General features: G+C 39.7%; 1 protein-coding gene across 8 annotated transcripts in view; it reads right to left on the minus strand.

Moving 5' to 3' along the window:
- The window catches only part of LOC130923966 (rho guanine nucleotide exchange factor 9), a 72,193-nt gene that overhangs the window by 30,323 nt on the left and 24,651 nt on the right, over positions 1–17,219 (minus strand). Inside the window, exons 1-3 of one of the 8 annotated variants that reach the window (XM_057850167.1) lie at positions 12,816–13,088; positions 4,385–4,564; positions 3,776–3,865 (exon numbers count right to left, since the gene is read on the minus strand). In XM_057850167.1, coding sequence (XP_057706150.1) covers positions 3,776–3,865; positions 4,385–4,564; positions 12,816–12,830 — 285 coding nt within the window. In that variant the 5' untranslated portion in view covers positions 12,831–13,088. Of the gene's footprint in view, positions 1–3,775; positions 3,866–4,384; positions 4,565–6,663; positions 6,839–10,749; positions 11,167–12,402; positions 13,089–17,219 lie in introns of those variants that run through there. The other 7 variants (XM_057850165.1, XM_057850168.1, XM_057850166.1 and 4 more) reach the window with 7 other exon arrangements.

Genomic DNA, 17,219 nt, shown 5'->3' on the forward strand with positions numbered 1-17,219 from the left:
TTACAAATATTTAACAATAATAACTGAACAGACACATACTTTAGAGAGAAAGAAATCTATGTAAAATATGTGTTTTTCTTTGTGACATTCTGACCGATTCTTGCACTTGATACATTACAGTACAGAGTTGTTCAATCATGACTTTTTAACCGATAATCGTAACATTACAGTGTAGAGTTGTTCAATCATGACTTTTTAACCGATAACTGTAACTGTTATCCAGATGTTGTTTAACTCCAAAAATCCAAAACCGATCTCTAACTGATACCGATATAAGCGGTCAAGGACTTAACATGTTATTGCTAATTGTATTGCTATTCCCCACTGGATGCTTTAATAATGATAAAAGGTTACAACTTCAAGGTTTTCGAAATAAACATTCTGTGAAAAATAAAGGAACCACTTTAAAGTTATAGAAAAAGTGCCAAAATAATGCCCCATATGAATAACAAATTTAAAACACCAAAATTTCCGGTATCAAATAAAAGGAATAATTCACAAAAAAAATATGTTTATACTAGTTACCCCACAAAGCCACTCGGCGGTGACAAAGCATTACATATACAGGCAGGCAATCATAGGACGTTCCAATGCAATGACAATTCCCAAGAGGCATTTTGCTGGGCTTTTGCACTGATTTTTAATTATACTTATGTGTTTTTATGACTTTTCTTTATTTGTTTCTGGTGATGCAGTAGTTATATGTGATGAGTTTATAATTCATTATTTTTTACCTAATGTCAAATTTATTTGTGCACCATGAGTGATTACTGTCTTTCCCTCAGTTAATATGGCCCAAGCATCATAATTTGAAGTTATGTAGGGATCACGTTATACGCAATTTCTGTACTAAAGTGTGACCAATCCATGCGCAAATGCTGCATGCTTGTTCATTACCCTATAAACCAGCATACTGTACAAGTCCTTCTCAAAAAAATTGTATACTTTGATAAAGTGTTAATTTCTGTATAGTACTGGTAAACATTAGACTTTCATATATTTAAGATTCATTACTATCATAGTTCATTGTAGATTTATTGTTTTAATGTTGATGATTTTGGCTAAAAAGTCAAGAAAAACCAAAAATCCCCATCTCAAAAAATCACCATATCATGAAAAGTACTCTAAAGAAGCTACTAACCTAATAATCTGAATCAACAAATTAAAGCAAAACCCCAGCGAAAGATTCTTGAGGCTTTTAAAAACTCCCAGCCTGGTTCATTACTCAAAACCGCAATCATGGGCAAAACTGCCAACCTGACTGCTGTCCAGAAGGCCATCATTGACACCCTCAAGCAAAAGGCTAAGACACAGAAAGAAATTTCTGAGCGAATAGGCTCCTCCCAGAGTGCTGTATCAAGGCACCCCAGTGGGAAGTCTGTGGGAAGGAAAAAGTATGGCAGGGAACGCTGCACAACCAGAAGAGGTGACCGCACCCTGAGAAAGATTGTAGAGAAGGGCCAAATCCAGACCTTAGGGGATCTGCAGAAACAGCGGACTGAGTCTGGAGTAGAAACATCCAGAGCCACCGAGCACAGGCGTGTGCTGGAGCCACTTTTGAACCTGAAACAGCGGCAGAAGCGCCTGACCTGGGCTACAGAGAAGCAGCACTGGACTGTTGCTCAGCGGTCCAAAGTACTTTTTTCAGATGAAAGCAAATTTTGCATGTCATTCGGAAATCAAGGTGCCAGAGTTTGGAGGAAGACTGGGGAGAAGGAAATGCCAAAATGCCTGAAATCCAGTGTCAAGTACCCACAGTCAGTGATGGTCTGGGTTGCCATGTCAGCTGCTGGTGTTGGTCTACTGTGTTTTATCAAGAGCAGGGTCAATGCAGCTAGCAATCAGGAGATTTTGGAGCACTTCATGCTTCCATCTGCTGAAAATCTTTATAGAGATAAAGATTTCATTTTTCAGCACGACCTGGCACCTGCTCACAGTGCCAAAACCACTGTTAAATGGTTTACTGACCATGGCATTACTGTGCTCAATTGGCCTGCCAACTCTCCTGACCTGAACCCCGTAGAGAATCTGTGGGACATTGTGAAGAGGAAGTTGAGAGACACCAGACCCAACACTGTGGATGAGCTTAAGGTCGCTATCGAAGCATCCTGGGTCTCCATAACACCTCAGTAGTGCCACAGACTGATTGCCTCCATGCCACGCCGCATCGAAGCAGTCATTTCTGCAAGAGGATTCCCGACCAAGTATTGAGTGCATAGCTGATATAATTAATTGAAGGTTGACTTTTTTTGTATTAAAAAAACACTTTTTTGTATTGGTCGGATTATATATGCTAGTTTTGTGAGATTTTTGTTTTTTTTCTTGACTTTTTTGCCAAAATCATCAATATTAAAACAATAAAAGGCTTGAACTACTTCAGTTGTGTGTAATGAATCCAAAATATATCAAAGTCTAATGTTTATCAGTACATTACAGAAAATATTGAACTTTATCACTATATGCAATTTTTTTAAAAGGACGAGTATATAAAGGTGCAAAATCAATTAAGGCATTTTAAATGCTTTTATCGGCCAAAATTATCAGACAACTATTATAGAACATGTATTTATTAGTCTATCTTAAGCAACTGTAGCCCAAAGGCCATGCTACTTTTCAGGCTTCCAGCAAACAGTGGAAGTTTCATTACAAAAGTAATGACAATTGACGAGAAGGTAAACATTCAAGGTAAGCACAAATACGGGCAAATTGTGTTAAGAGTATTCTACCATTAAGGTGTGAATGAGAGTACTGTAAGGGCGTCCATTAAATTCTGGAATGCTGTTGACAATATGATAGAGGTGTAATAAAACAACCATCCATCACCATGAAGAAGAAGCAACAGCAGCTCCCTGTAGATATTATCCTCAAGGCTGTCAACAAAGTGTCACAATAAACAGCTCCGTGCGAAGCACCCAAGGAAGAAAATATTTTGCTGCGCAGTCATTCATTGGACTATACATCTAAGGAAGCATCACCATCGTCATTTTAATCGTGGTGCAACTTTGAATTTTCATTACGCGTAAACGTGTGCAACGATACAAAAACACTTGTTATGGCCTTAGGTAGAAAAATTGTAAATGGGTATATCTTGGTGGCATTTTTTAAGGGTGGTGGTTTCCATTCTATACCCACTGTAGAACATAAAAACATCCTCATACTGTATGCACATCTGCTCCTGAACATTCATATTTGCAGCTTCACACACTGAACATTCGCTAAAAAGGATAGTGCTATGCTAGCGCAATTTTAAATGACCAGCAATCAACACCTGACAGCACACATTATTTTACCAATATAACATTGAAGAACCGACAGGTAAAATGCCAAACACAAGATGAGAAAAGCAGCACCACACACAAGCAGAGTGACTGGTGGTAGAGCACTGACTGCAGTGACGAGAACCAGTAGCGCAGCCTTAAAATTCAAAAATTGTCAGAGTCAACAGTAAAAGAACAACAGAAAAAATATTTCATATAATGAATAATATATAATAATATATAATATTTTATATTTTTTTAAAATAGAAACAAGCATGAATATTAATTGATGTTTTAAAAGATGAATAGAAGTTGTCACTTAAACTGCCTGATCTTTAAAACATTTTAGGTAAAAGTATTGAGGAACAAAATTAAGATCTTTACTTTTGACTCATCATTACTACCCAACTATGACACCTGTCGAGGGTGACTGGATGAGGTTAATGTCTAGTAATGAGGTGCGTTGCGTGGAGGGTGGGGCAGGCTGGATGGGTGGATGAGGCTGGAAAAAAACGCACCTTTGACGTAGTGTTTTGGAACCGTGGAGTTGCTATGGGGTTGATATAGAAAACCTGTTTTGTTTGGGGCTGAGGAGGGTGGGGTTCCACCTTAGAGAGAAAGAATGACACAACAGAAAGATACTTTTTGGTAGACAGTCCTGCCCTCTTGGGAGTGACAATGGAAAGGTGGACAGGCGGGAATGGCAATGAGGGGTGTCTGAGAGAGAGGGGGTTGGATTATGCTTAGAGCCTCCACCTACAAAGATGCTAAATCTTCCTTTAGTGAGCCCTCAAGGTAATAACACACAGTAGCTTCAATTTGAACATTAGTTCAAACAGAGTTGAGTTAGTTCTGTTCATATGGGGGTAGTTATATAATAACAATGTAAAATCATTATGTGTTGAGTGCATTTATGTGAGAAAGAAAAGGGACAAAGTCAGCATTTACTTATAGTAGAGCATTATCTATTATTCAGAATTATTCCCTTTGTATATATGTGTGTAGCGCCAAGACATCAATGTTTCCTTGCATATGTTCATGTCCCTTCATTTCTGTGTGTGTGGTTGTGTGGGTGGGTGTATGTTGTGACTGTAGTTGTTGGCCAGCTGCGGCTGCATCAGACTCACCCGCACAAAGCTGGCAGGGAACCATCCCTCCTCCTCATCAATCTGGCCCCACCACCAGTCCTTGTTGGAGGCATCCAGCACCTTTATGACGTCACCGGCTTTAAACGCCAATTCCCGGTCCGCCATGGTCACATGGTCCCATACTGCCTCAGCGTTGACGATTGACCCTCCACTTATCAACTAGAAAATAGGCAAGAAAAGAGAGTACATCTCAGTTTTAAGATCATTAAAATAGTGGTGTCAACACAGTTCAAGCCTAAAACAACATTGTGAAAAGAAAATAAACTCTGTTTCTTCTGAACAGAGAACTACACTCTGTATATTATATCACAATCTGTTGCCAGTTTATGTGCTTAGTGGAGTTTTCTTTTCTGTAACTTTGGTCTCTATATCTTCTAAATTACAACTACTTTTCAAATTATGTTATTGAATTGAAAGATTATAATGAATACAATGTAAATGTGAAAGCAACTGCAATACTTCTGTTTGTTGACACCTCTCAGACTACTAATGGATGCAAAAACAAACCATCAAAGCCAACAGGTAACATTACACGGTTGCTAACATAAACCACAGCACAATACAACAAAGTTCACTAACACAAAAAGGGCTATGACAGAAGAAACAACACATTATTCACACATGCATAGGTCAATAGAGGGATCATGGCCTGTGAGCTGATTGTCATTCTTTCAGGGATGCAGGCAGCCAAAAGTTGTTTCGTTAAAAGGACGAGACAGCAACATTTGTTCTAAGTGGGACTGAGATCTGAAATCATCCATTTACTGCACAGCAATGCTCTTCATACCACACTGCCATCTTTACAAGCATCATGTCCACATTAAAGGTGTGTATCTTTGAATGTTTGGAAAAGCTACGTATTATTGTCTGGTGATTTATTTCTCTTCCATTCCAGGTCTCTTCATCAAAATGTTCCAGTCATAATATAACCATGTAATCAATTTGGGGCAGCACATAAGTTCCATCCAAGCCATTAAAGAGCTGCTTTGGCTGTGGGGAAAGAGTTTAAAAGTAAAAACTATTGTAAATATGTGACATTTAAACTTTTAAAAATTTACTTTGGAATAATTTGTTTTTCTTGAAAACAAATTCTAACATTGCTTTTATTGTATTCATTATTACATTTACAATATATTTTGTCATTTTCCTTCAACAGAATAATCCACATTTCTTAAAAGCAACATATGGGCCAGTCGTGGTTTGGAAACAAGCGATATCTGAACTAGAACTGATGGACAGGGTTCCTACAGGTTTCCTCAAGTTAAATTTAAGACTTTTAAAGACCTAATCAAGAGCATTTTAAAAAACTTTTATTATAAATATTATATATATTATAGTGATGCACGATAATACATTTTTCAACCGATATCGATAACCGCTAATTTCCTGCCCCTTCCACCCGATAACCGATAACGTCACGCCGATAATTCTATTCAAATATGTATTTAAACTTTTAAAGTACACAAAGATCAAATGTTACTGTGCAAAAATGTAATTTAGTGCTATTTTTTTTCCACATCAAATGTGAACAAGTTGTAAATTCCAACATCTAAACAATGACATTGTGTAATGGTACACTTTTGGCAACAATTACTTAGAGAGTAAACACCCAAGTTGCACAAAAATGCCTTTAAAAGTAAGCCATTCCTAACATATATCACATTACTACACTGCAAAAACACCTCCTTAAAACTAGCAGAATTGGACAAAACTGTTGATTGCGCACATTTGGAGGCTAAATCAAGTATATATTTATCGGATTCCATTATCGGTTGAATTTCGTTTTATCTGGATTATCTGTGTGACGTCATAATTGCCATTATCGGCCGATAATTATCGGTGACCGATATTATCGTGCATCTCTAATATATTATAAATCTATTTTACAGCCATATCGACAAAGAAAAAAAACAAATCTGTGAATTTGTGTTAATTTATTTCTCGAAAGTGGAAATGCGTGCAGGATGTAACAATGCATAGTATTGAATCGGCTACTCACGCGACACCACCACAGTGCAGACACAGACCACAGGCCAAGTAGGGGCATTCTCATTAGCATTAGCATTTAGCGTGGCGAGCGTCATCTTAAACTCTTGGGCAAACATAACAACTCTGTTTTCATGTTTGCCGTGGACCCAAACAATGTGTGTAGATCCACTCTCGCAAATCCACAGGCATTCGTTGCTGGGCAGGGATGCAGGGGGGGATGCAGCACTAGCAGCTAGCTGGCTAGTTTTAGCTGTTGCCACTTTGCTTACATTAGCAACTTGCTGGCTGGCTTTAGTTTCTGTCTCTTCAGGCTCGTGAGCAGCTGGCTGTCTTATACAGGCAGACGGAAAAACGCCAGTAATGGAGGGAGTTTGTTTCTTTCCTTTCAGGGATGTTATGTGCTTGGACGATTTAGCATAGGACTCGATCACATTCATGCCCATTGTACCCAGCTGAATCTTTTTTTTGCATACGAAGCAAAAAGCCTTGAACACACTGCTATCCACTGGTTTGAGCCAAGGGCGAAGGATTGTTTCCTCAACCACGCTTCGTTAAATTTAAATTTCCCCATCTCTCTAATATGAAATGTTTGGCTAGGTGTAAAAAGAAAATCTGTGTAGTGTAGAGCTTAACTTTTTGTCGGGACTCCTGTCTTGACATGGGATTCACGTGGCAATGCCGCGGGACGGGATTTTGACTAGTGTTGTATCCGTCGCGAACGATTCGTTCTTTTTGAACGAATTGTTTTGGTGAACGAGACCGAACTAATCATCATCTGCACTGATTCGTTCTATGTAGGTGGTGCTTGTTCGCTGCGTGGGAGGGCGTTGAGCAAGCGGCAGCGTCTTCTGACATCGCACACGACCAACCAGACGCCAGCCTCATCGCGGGCAGGGGAGGGAGCGGAAACAGAATCAGGGCGTTTGTCACTCACGTCCACGTGTGGCCAATAAGCAGCCAGCGTGCAGGCAGGGGGCAAGACTGAGTTTTGTCACTTCCCGTTCAGTGACTCGGTCCTCCGGTTCCTGACCTAGCTTGCTGCTAACTTGATTTTCCAGTAATGACTATGCGGTGAACGAATCAGAAAATGAAAGGAAATGACTTTGTCACATATTTGTTAACGTGGAACCTATCAAATGCTGCTCAAACAGACAAAAACACCACACAAATCTAGCGAGCATTGTTTAGAGTAGTACTTTTCTCAACAAACTCGTGACTGCCTATGACGACATACTATCAAATTTATAGTAATTTAAAACACGGGTAGCTACGAGGCAAGCAAAAGCTGAGCTGCGGTCGCGTGACGGCAGTGAAGCGGGCAGAGAACTGTCACTATATGGAGGCTTCATGGCAGCGATATTTACCTCATATGTGCACAGAAAAAAATATTTAGTATGATCACCATAATACTGATTTGCAATGAAACTGTATATACATGTCAATTTTTTTCCCGAGTGTTTTATTTTTTTTTTCGTGTCAGCGTGTCGGGTGTTGGTTGGTTTGACAAATTATGTCAATCCGTCCATCATGTGCTACTCAAGCGCCCAAAACAACGCACGCAGACACGGGAGATGTCGCAATATGTCTACATTTTTCTTAACAGACTAATGAGAGTAGAAAGGCGACATCGTAAAGAGCTAACAATTATTTCTCGTCAGCATTTGACGATCTGAGATGCGGGGATGACAGGGGAGCTGACCGGATTATTTTATTTATTAATACCAGTGCACCAAAACAATATGATCACCATAATACTGATTTGCAATGAAACTGTATATACATGTAATTTTTTTCCGAGTGTTTTTTTTTTTTCGTGTCAGGTGTTGGTTGGTTTGACAAATTATGTCAATCCGTCCATCATGTGCTACTCAAGCGCCCAAAAACAAAGCACGCGGACACGGGAGATGTCGCAATATGTCTACATTTTTCTTAACAGACTAATGAGAGTAGAAAGGCGACATCGTAAAGAGCAAACAATTATTTCTCGTCAGCATTTGACGATCTGAGATGCGGGGACGACAGGGGAGCTGACCGGATTATTTTATTTATTAATACCAGTGCAAAAATTCAACACGATCATCTTAATACTAAAAAACAAAAATACAACAGAGCGAGATGTAAATATGATGTGTTGGTCGTTCCATATTCAGAAATTAAACTTTCGATGTATTTTTGTTTTCGTGACAGCAAACATGCTGTATATGTGATTGTATGTGTGATCAAGAACCTGCTAAAGAAAGTCCGTGCGCCCCCGCCCCCTACTCCCCTCACAAAAGGAAAATGTTTAACCGTGTCCTAAATCGAAATGCAAGCACGAGCCATGACTTTGAGCCCATAGAACTAGGACAGACGACGCGGAAGTTCTCCCTCGCTTTTGCAGCAGCAGGAGGGAGACGAGGCTGTCTGTGAAAGCAGAATGATACCGCCTGTCACTCATTTCTGAAACTACGACGAGTGGTCAATGTGGAAGAGAGGGAGGGACCAAGCAATGTCACTTCCCGTTCAGTTATACTGCGAAGCGGTCTTTGGTGATTCGTTCGGCAACGTCACTTCCCGTTCAGTAACCGAACGATTCGTTTGGGCGGGGAGGGAGATGAGGGGGGCGAACGATTCGTTGAACGATTTGTTTGAACGAATCTTTTTACTGAACGAACCGGAATGGATTCGTTTACTCAAGTGAACGACAAATCTCGTCACTAATTTTGACTAGGATCAGCGTTGCGTTCTCATTGATTTTCTGTTCTGTCCCGTTTATTTATTTAGACTACGTTATTTAATTAAAATGACAAATGACACTTCTGAGGAGAAATGAGACATGGAGAAGTTACATACATCATAAATTTTAAGGCCCAGATATGAAAATTCAAGACTTTTTCAAGACTTTTTACGGTATTATTTCCAATTCATGAATTCGTTTAAGACTTCTTCAGACGACGCAGGAACCCTCGATGGAAGACGGGATAAAATAGGAAATAGACATATGGCACTGTGCTAAAAAGCATAAAGAAGAATGTTTGCAAGGAGTAATCCTCTGTTTTGTGTTTGCTCAAGATCATAAATAGTTTATTTGTTTAGGTAAAGTTAGCATTAACAGTAAAAGGGAACGTATGATGACACGTGTTTAATGCTAGAACACACACTTTAGAGTATGCATTGAAAATATTACATTCCTTTTCCAGGACACATACTGCATCATGTTGGATCCGAAGGGTCCGATGAGTTTAGTTATCAAATAATCGTTACACTAAAGAATGATAACTTAAAAATGTACATGAATTCTACCTTGCATGTCATGCAAAAGCACTGATTTGAGCATGCATGCTTTTGATGAAAGATGTCACTGAGTAGGTTGATTACACCGGCAATCACACAGGGCTGTGAGCTGCTGCAACAATAGTTCCAGCCTATATCTCAAAGCTCTTCACTTCAGGAAGAGAGGAGGATTACTGCAAAAACATGTGTCACGCTGCCATGGAAACAGCACGGTTGGAGGCTGCTCAAAAAGATTAAAAATCTTTGTTCATTCAGGAAGAGAAATTAGATTTATATCTTTCCAACTGGAATGACTGAAATGCAGAAATTCATCGGCGAACTGATAGAGGAGATTTCTACCTGACTGGGCCAGCACATACAGAACAAAGGTCAGCCTTGATGCCCCCCCTCCCCATTACTTATCAGGTCCTCATCACTGCACTACACCATCTTCTGCCCAATTCGCTACAGTGCAGTTCCTATTACTCAACTGTAATACAGGCAACAAGCATGAAAAAGGGGGAGATAGCAATCCATTCACTATACTGCTGTTCCAATATTCAATTCTCTCATTTTCCTCATCCCATCTCCTTAATGACATCAGTACTGTCGAGTACATTCTTTTTCCTACCTGTCTGAATAGATTAAAAGCTTTTACATAATCCTAAAAACTTCCCCCTCTTGGCTAAGCACAACAATATAACATCACATAACATCAGAAAGTACAGACATACAAACACTGATGACCGTGTGTCTGACAGCTGTAATGACCTATACAGTATGTCACATTGCACCGTTAAAGATCAGAGGATCCTCCTCAAACTGCAAGATCTGTATTTAGGTCAAAGCATATAAAGGCAGAGGAATGACTAACTAGTGTGGACATAGCATATATATGCCAGATTTAATATAAAAAATATACCTACAAGAAATACAAACCATGAACAATGGTTTGAGTAATTCTATCTTTGCACCACAACGCATCAGCATTCCTTGCACTAGCAGCCCCACTGCATTCTCCCACTATTTGTAGTTCTAGCATAGCTGCACCAATGCACCGGCAGCGTTCCGAAGCAGATGCATATGTTTCAAAAAAGCCTTACCATGTTTGTAGCATTTATCTGTAAGGAGAGCGTATGCATGGAGAAGTCCGGCTCATATGATCATGATAGATGATCCCTGGCAAATTAGCTCAAAATAATGGTTGTTCACGAGAGCGGTGACTGAGCTGTTGATTAACATGGAGCTATATTCCAGAAAGAGGTTTCTCTTTCTGACGCACAGAGTGAGTCTCGCGGTCCTTCCTCCCTGCGTCTGCCAATGTTGTTATGTAATACACATATACCCCGAGTCTGGGAGCCAATCAGAAATAGCTCTTTCTCAAACCAGTGAGAAATAGCAGCACATCCTTCACACACATGGTTTTCTCACTTTCACGCACCATTCACGCATTGACACTCGTGTTTGCACAACATTTAACAGAACTCTAAAAGAAGGCATCAGCCTTGGAAGGAAGACAAATTGTGGAAGACGTGCATGGCTTCCAATTCAATAAAAGAGAAAAAATGTGGTCGAAACAGGTTATATTACAGCCACAAAACCATAACACTGCAGGACTTGCTAATATGTCAACATGTGCTGTGCATTCTTCAACCAGTGCCAGACTCACTACAGAATACAACGCACTAATATAATGCTTACTGTCCTGTGACTATTATATAGAGGTAAACTCAAGCATTGCTCTACAGTGAATATACTATTTACCTACAAGCCATGACAAGTGAGCGTTACCTTCCCAGGTAAAACGTGGCTGCCAAGTATTTGTCCACACATGCAGTGAAATCTTTCAACCTTCACTAAACAAACACATATTACTTAGCCCACAGCGAAAGAAAGCGCTTGCATCTATCTATATATCAATATATATGAAGACAAAGCAAGCTAGCCGTCCTACTATAACTAATAATAGGAATGTCATGGACAACTGTGAGATGGGCTTTTAGCATATCTATTTATGACATTCATTAAACATTTATGACACCTGCCTCCCATCCTTTATTGGCTCATGTGGAAGAAATGAAATGGGCAATTCCTCTGAAACAAGCCTTTCCACTTGGCGGATAAAAATAAGTGCACCTATTTCAATACATTTTGCACTGGTCAGAGAGCTGTGAGCCCCATAAACATGTGCATTGGAAAAGTGTGAATATTCTAGGAATAGAAAGGGGAGTCACATTTAACTCCATCTAAAATAGGGGAAACCTAAGGTGGAGGCCCTCCTTTATTAGGCCTAGCCTTGTCCACAACAGATTACTGTTCAGAGACCATGATCTTGCAGCGTATGCAGCACACACCACACTTGACACCCCATTTGCTACGAATATAACGTTGCCTTCAGTAGGGAAAGCATCTATCCACTGCCATGTTATGAATAAGCTAACAATTACAAAAGATCATGCAGTAGCATTATGAGGTTAAAAATGATCACTCGTTTCAGTCTAATAATAACATAATGACATAGTTAAATCACTCTCATGCTCATAAACCATGGAATACAACATGGAGGAGAGAGAAGAGAGGAAATCAACGAAGGGGACATGTCTATATGCAATACTAGTGACCACAGAGGAAAAAAAGGTTAGAGCATGACAGATTTAGTGTGTCCACCAGCAAACAACATCATCTATCACAAACGAACGGTGAGAGGACACAATACACAACGAGGAGTCGGGTTACACAAATACATGATGTTGTACCAACGTCATTCATTTCAACGCGTAGCCGTGATGGAGCGCCGGGTGTCCCCGCTCTTAACCAGCGAGCACCGCCTGTCTCTCCTCTCCTGTGTGACAGCGAGGTGCGCTGCAAACCGGGCCCCGATCGCAGATCCATTAACGAGTACCGAGGATGAACATCAACAGCACGTTCACAAGCACCAGCAACGCGATCACCGTAAACACCGCGCAAGTCTGGACATCCAAGGCCATGGCGCAGCACTGCGGGCCGTCAGAAGCGTTCTCAGTCGGGTGGTATTCAGCTGCGAAGACCCCAGGCAAGCATGTAATCCACCTTTACGCTTCGGCAGAACGTGGAAAAAAGACGCCGATACGCCTCTTCACACTGCGTCTTGTAATTCATAATGGCACAGGAAGGGATGCATCATCCTCACCATCATCATCGTCATCAGTCTGCACAGCGACTTCTCCCTGCTGGTCAACACCTGACGGTGTTATGCCTCTTCCCCTCTTCGAGCGAGCAAGCGAGCGAACGACTCTCCGGGCTGCAGATTAAAGCAAGCGGGGGAGAGCCGATGCGCAGGCTGTTCGCAGCAGCGGTGCTGCCTTCTTTCCGGTGAACAGGGACCGGGCAGAGTAGGGCTCAGGCTTTGAGAGGCGTTCCTGAATTAATACTCATCAGCCTCCACTGCTAGACTACCGGCGTCAGACATCACACCAGGCGTGGAGGGAGGGGCACGACGAGCCCCTCGCTGACTTCATTGACCACCGAGGCTAATATCACAACCTTTCTTTCCACCAGCCATTTCAAACAATATCCTTCAGCCGAGCTCTATCATTTATTGGTCACATCTTATGGGAGGATTTCAGGAAAAACTGTGCATCTTATTTGAAGTCTTGGACACATTGTTCTCTGCTATGATGTCAGCATTTTCCATTTTAATGTCCGAGGCTGGTGTGGCTATCCGGTATTAGAGCCCACTCTTAATGTTCACATCATCCACAATACCGTGAGCCCTCGTTTTTCGCGGTTAATGGGGAGTAAAACCCGCCACGATACGTGAAAAACCGCGATGTATATAGTGCCACCCCCCTAACATTTTTTTTTGTTCAATGTATTTATTCAGATCTATCATTGGAAAGACATACATATAAAACATGTTTTTTTTTTTTTTTTTTTTTTTAAACCTTTTTTCCCCCAAAGTGTAATCCAAAAAATGTTTATGTATATTAAAACGTTTAATCGAGTTAATTACAGCTTAAAAATTAATTAATCGTAATTAATCACAATTCAAACCATCTATAAAATATGCCATATTTTTCTGTAAATTATTCTTGGAATGGAAAGATAAGACAAGACGGATATATACATTCAACATACGGTACATAAGTACTGTATTTGTTTATTATAGCAATAAATCAACAAGATGGCATTAACATTTTTAACATTCTGTTAAAGTAATCCATGGATAGAAAGACTTGTAGTTCTTAAAAGATAAATGTTGGTGTAAGTTATAGAAATTTTGTATTAAAACCCCTCTTAATGTTTTCGTTTTAATAAAATTTGTAAAATTTTCAATCAAAAAATAAACTAGTAGCTCGCCATTGTTGATGTCAATAATTACACAATGCTCATGTGGTGCTGAAACCCATAAAATCAGCACCGAAAAACACAAGTAACAAGTGGACATTACACTGTGCTGTCATTTTAATCTGTTTGAGTCGGGCATATGCGTTAAATGTGTCAAATATTTTAACGCGATTAATTTAAAAAAATAATTACTGCCCGTTAACATGATAATTTTGACAGCCCTCATACATATGTATACATATATATATATATATATATATATATTACAGGAAAACACAGAAAGGCTGAAAAAGCAGTTTCTGCTCTTGCACTAGTCTTAACAATAAACTGCTGTATTTTAAGCCAAAATAACTGTTTATAATATTGTATGTCTATATGCTGCCATAGCAGCCCTGAACCATTTTTAATTTGTCCGTTTTAGCCTGGAAACCCGTTTACAGATGTCGGGCAACCGCTTTTGTTTCAACACAGCCTTAAAAAGAAGGTAAGTAATTGTATTTATTACCGTATTTAAAATGTCATTTTTAGCTTAGAATCATTAATTTATGTCAAATATTTCATTTAAAAAAAACGACTTAAAAAATTTATTTACTCGCATATTTTAAACTTTTAAACAGATTACGTCACAATAAAAAACAATGGTGTCTGACTATAAGTCACGGATATATACCTTATAACTATCGCTTAATCGTATTTTTTCTTTGTTACTGTCGCATTTTCCCTGATTTGTTAGATCAGTGTTTTTCAAACAGTGTGCCGCGGCACACTAGTGTGCCATAAGAGATCGTCAGGTGTGCTGCGAGAAATTATCTAATGCAGTGTTTTTCAACCGGTGTGCCGTGAGAGATCGTCTGGTGTGCCGCGAGAAATTATCTAATGTCGCATATATATATATATATATATATATATATATATATATATACTGTATATATTGTAATGTCCGTAACTGTGCGGGCCCATGAAGGGGCCATCAGACTGCAGAGTGGTGACGTAGCAGGAAGCAAGCAAGTAGGGAGGGAGAACGGCGTGAGAGCAAGTTAGCGGTCGCATGTTGCGGATGCCGCTGTTATTTTGTTTATTATTTTCCATTGTTGCCTCAATAAAGTGGGAAAGTCATCACTGACTCCTCTCCTTTCTACTTCCCCATTCGGGGCTATTAAAATATTTTTTTTTACGACGTCGGGCGGAGTTGGTAGAAAAGTAGTAGGTAGAAAGTTCTCGGTCATGTGCAGCGAAGTTTGCTTGTGTCGCGTTCAAAAACTGCTCGGATTTCTAGCCATCAACAACCGTGCTGTCCGCGACAATGTGGATCCCAACAGGTCTATTGCACATTATTTGGTTAGACTCGTCATGTGTCGATATACTCGAAAATGTCCTTTCTATTTTATCCATATGTGATGACCGTCAATCTTCCCCCTGTGTTATATTACAACACATTGTTGACAACAGCAAGGTGGCTAATGTCTAAAAATCCAAGCAGTTCTTGAACGCGACACGAGAAGCACAGCGCCATGGTGCCAAGCAAGTTTAAACGTCCTCTCCAAACGAAACACCCATTGTTCTGCCAAAATCTGCTACATCGGCGAAACGTCTACATTAGTCGAATTTGACATCCAAAGTACTACCGTGCGCTCTAAACTTGTTTTGTTTAGATGCATACAGGAATAACATACTAAAAAAATGCCTGCAGAAAACACTTAAATGTAGTCATATCAAATAAGGACGGTTTAAATATGCTACCTGACTAATGTGGTCAACTGCTTCAAAGCTAACACAAAAAACACAATGGTTAAAAGTATGAGAGGGTAATACCTGCATAAAGTATCTTTGAGGCAGTGAAAAGGTTCTAAATAACTAAATACAAACAAAAATAGTGAGTACTCGCCGCTTCTAACCCATGTGCGCATGTGTGTGGATGCATGCGCAAGCGCGCTGAGCGTTGTGTAGGACGTTTCGCCGCGTAGTAAGGAATGGCCGAACACTGTCCCTTCAAAACAAGTCGATGGACTATTTTGTTCGCCTACGTGAAAACACAGAGAAAAAGGCAACTTTTTTTGCAATATAAAACCTACGAAGGAAAATGAGAAAGCCCTAAAAGCCAGTTACCCTGTTGCTAAATCCAAAAAGTCCGACACCGTGAGAGAGACATTATTACTACATGCCTACAAAGCCATTGTCTGCGAGATGCTCAGCCCTGATGTGGTTAAAGACATTGCTCAAGTCCCCGTCTGATAATTCTGAGCTTTTTCAAGCCTAACTGCTATTTTAAAAAATAAAAAATGAAAACAAAGACTGAAAGATGTTGAAGAATAAGGATATCGACTTTGTATACATCTAAACAGGATCAAGTTTCACACTGAGTAAGTATACATACTGAGAAATTATTTTATAATGCAACCCTTGTCAGGAAAAGTGGCATGGAAAATGAATGAATGAATGAATATACTGCACAGAAAATAATTTTGGAACATTTTTGGTTTGTGGTGTGCCGCGAGATTTTTTCCAATGTAAAACGTGCAGTGAGTCAAAAAAGGTTGAAAAACACTGTGTTAGATGATAATCAATCGATCCAAACAAAGAGAAAAAAAAAGTTTAAAAGTGTAAATATATGAAAAAGAAACATTTTGACCACTCCTCGATGGCTGCGATTTCTGTATCTAATGATGAATCACACGTGCATATCGGACAATTTTGAAATTTGGCCAAATTGGGGGTCTCAGAGTGGAACTTCAAGTCACCTGAGGGTTTTCCGCCATATATATTTAAATAAATGTTTTTAATCACTTTAAATGTAATAATTATGATAAGTTTTAAACACATTTACTGTTCCACAGAATTATTTTTAAACAACAAAAAAAGTAGATGCCCAAAAAAAGTAAAAAAAAAAAAAATGCTTGTCTTTATTAAATGCTTCACTGAATGTCCACTGAAATTCGTTCCAGCTGCTCACTTACACACAATGAGTTGTCACAGCAACTGTCTAACAAGTTAAATCATGATTGTAGCAAGAGGCGCTTTGTAGGTCGAGTCTCGGGAAAGATCAAAGCTTAACCGGCTGTCAATCATCGTTTGCTTTGTAGCCTGAGTTATGCTTCTGCGTTGCGGTAATGGCGTACCGATGACAGCGTCAATGAGCATTTGATAGTTCTGCGGCAAGTGAACGCGTTGCTCTGTAATTTGGGTTTTGAGGGACTCTTGTCGACTTCCTCTAGTTTTACACAACAATGCCAACTGAGTATTTTTGTCT

The sequence above is a fragment of the Corythoichthys intestinalis genome, chromosome 11, assembly GCF_030265065.1.
Source record: "Corythoichthys intestinalis isolate RoL2023-P3 chromosome 11, ASM3026506v1, whole genome shotgun sequence".
NCBI classification, from domain to species: domain Eukaryota; kingdom Metazoa; phylum Chordata; class Actinopteri; order Syngnathiformes; family Syngnathidae; genus Corythoichthys; species Corythoichthys intestinalis.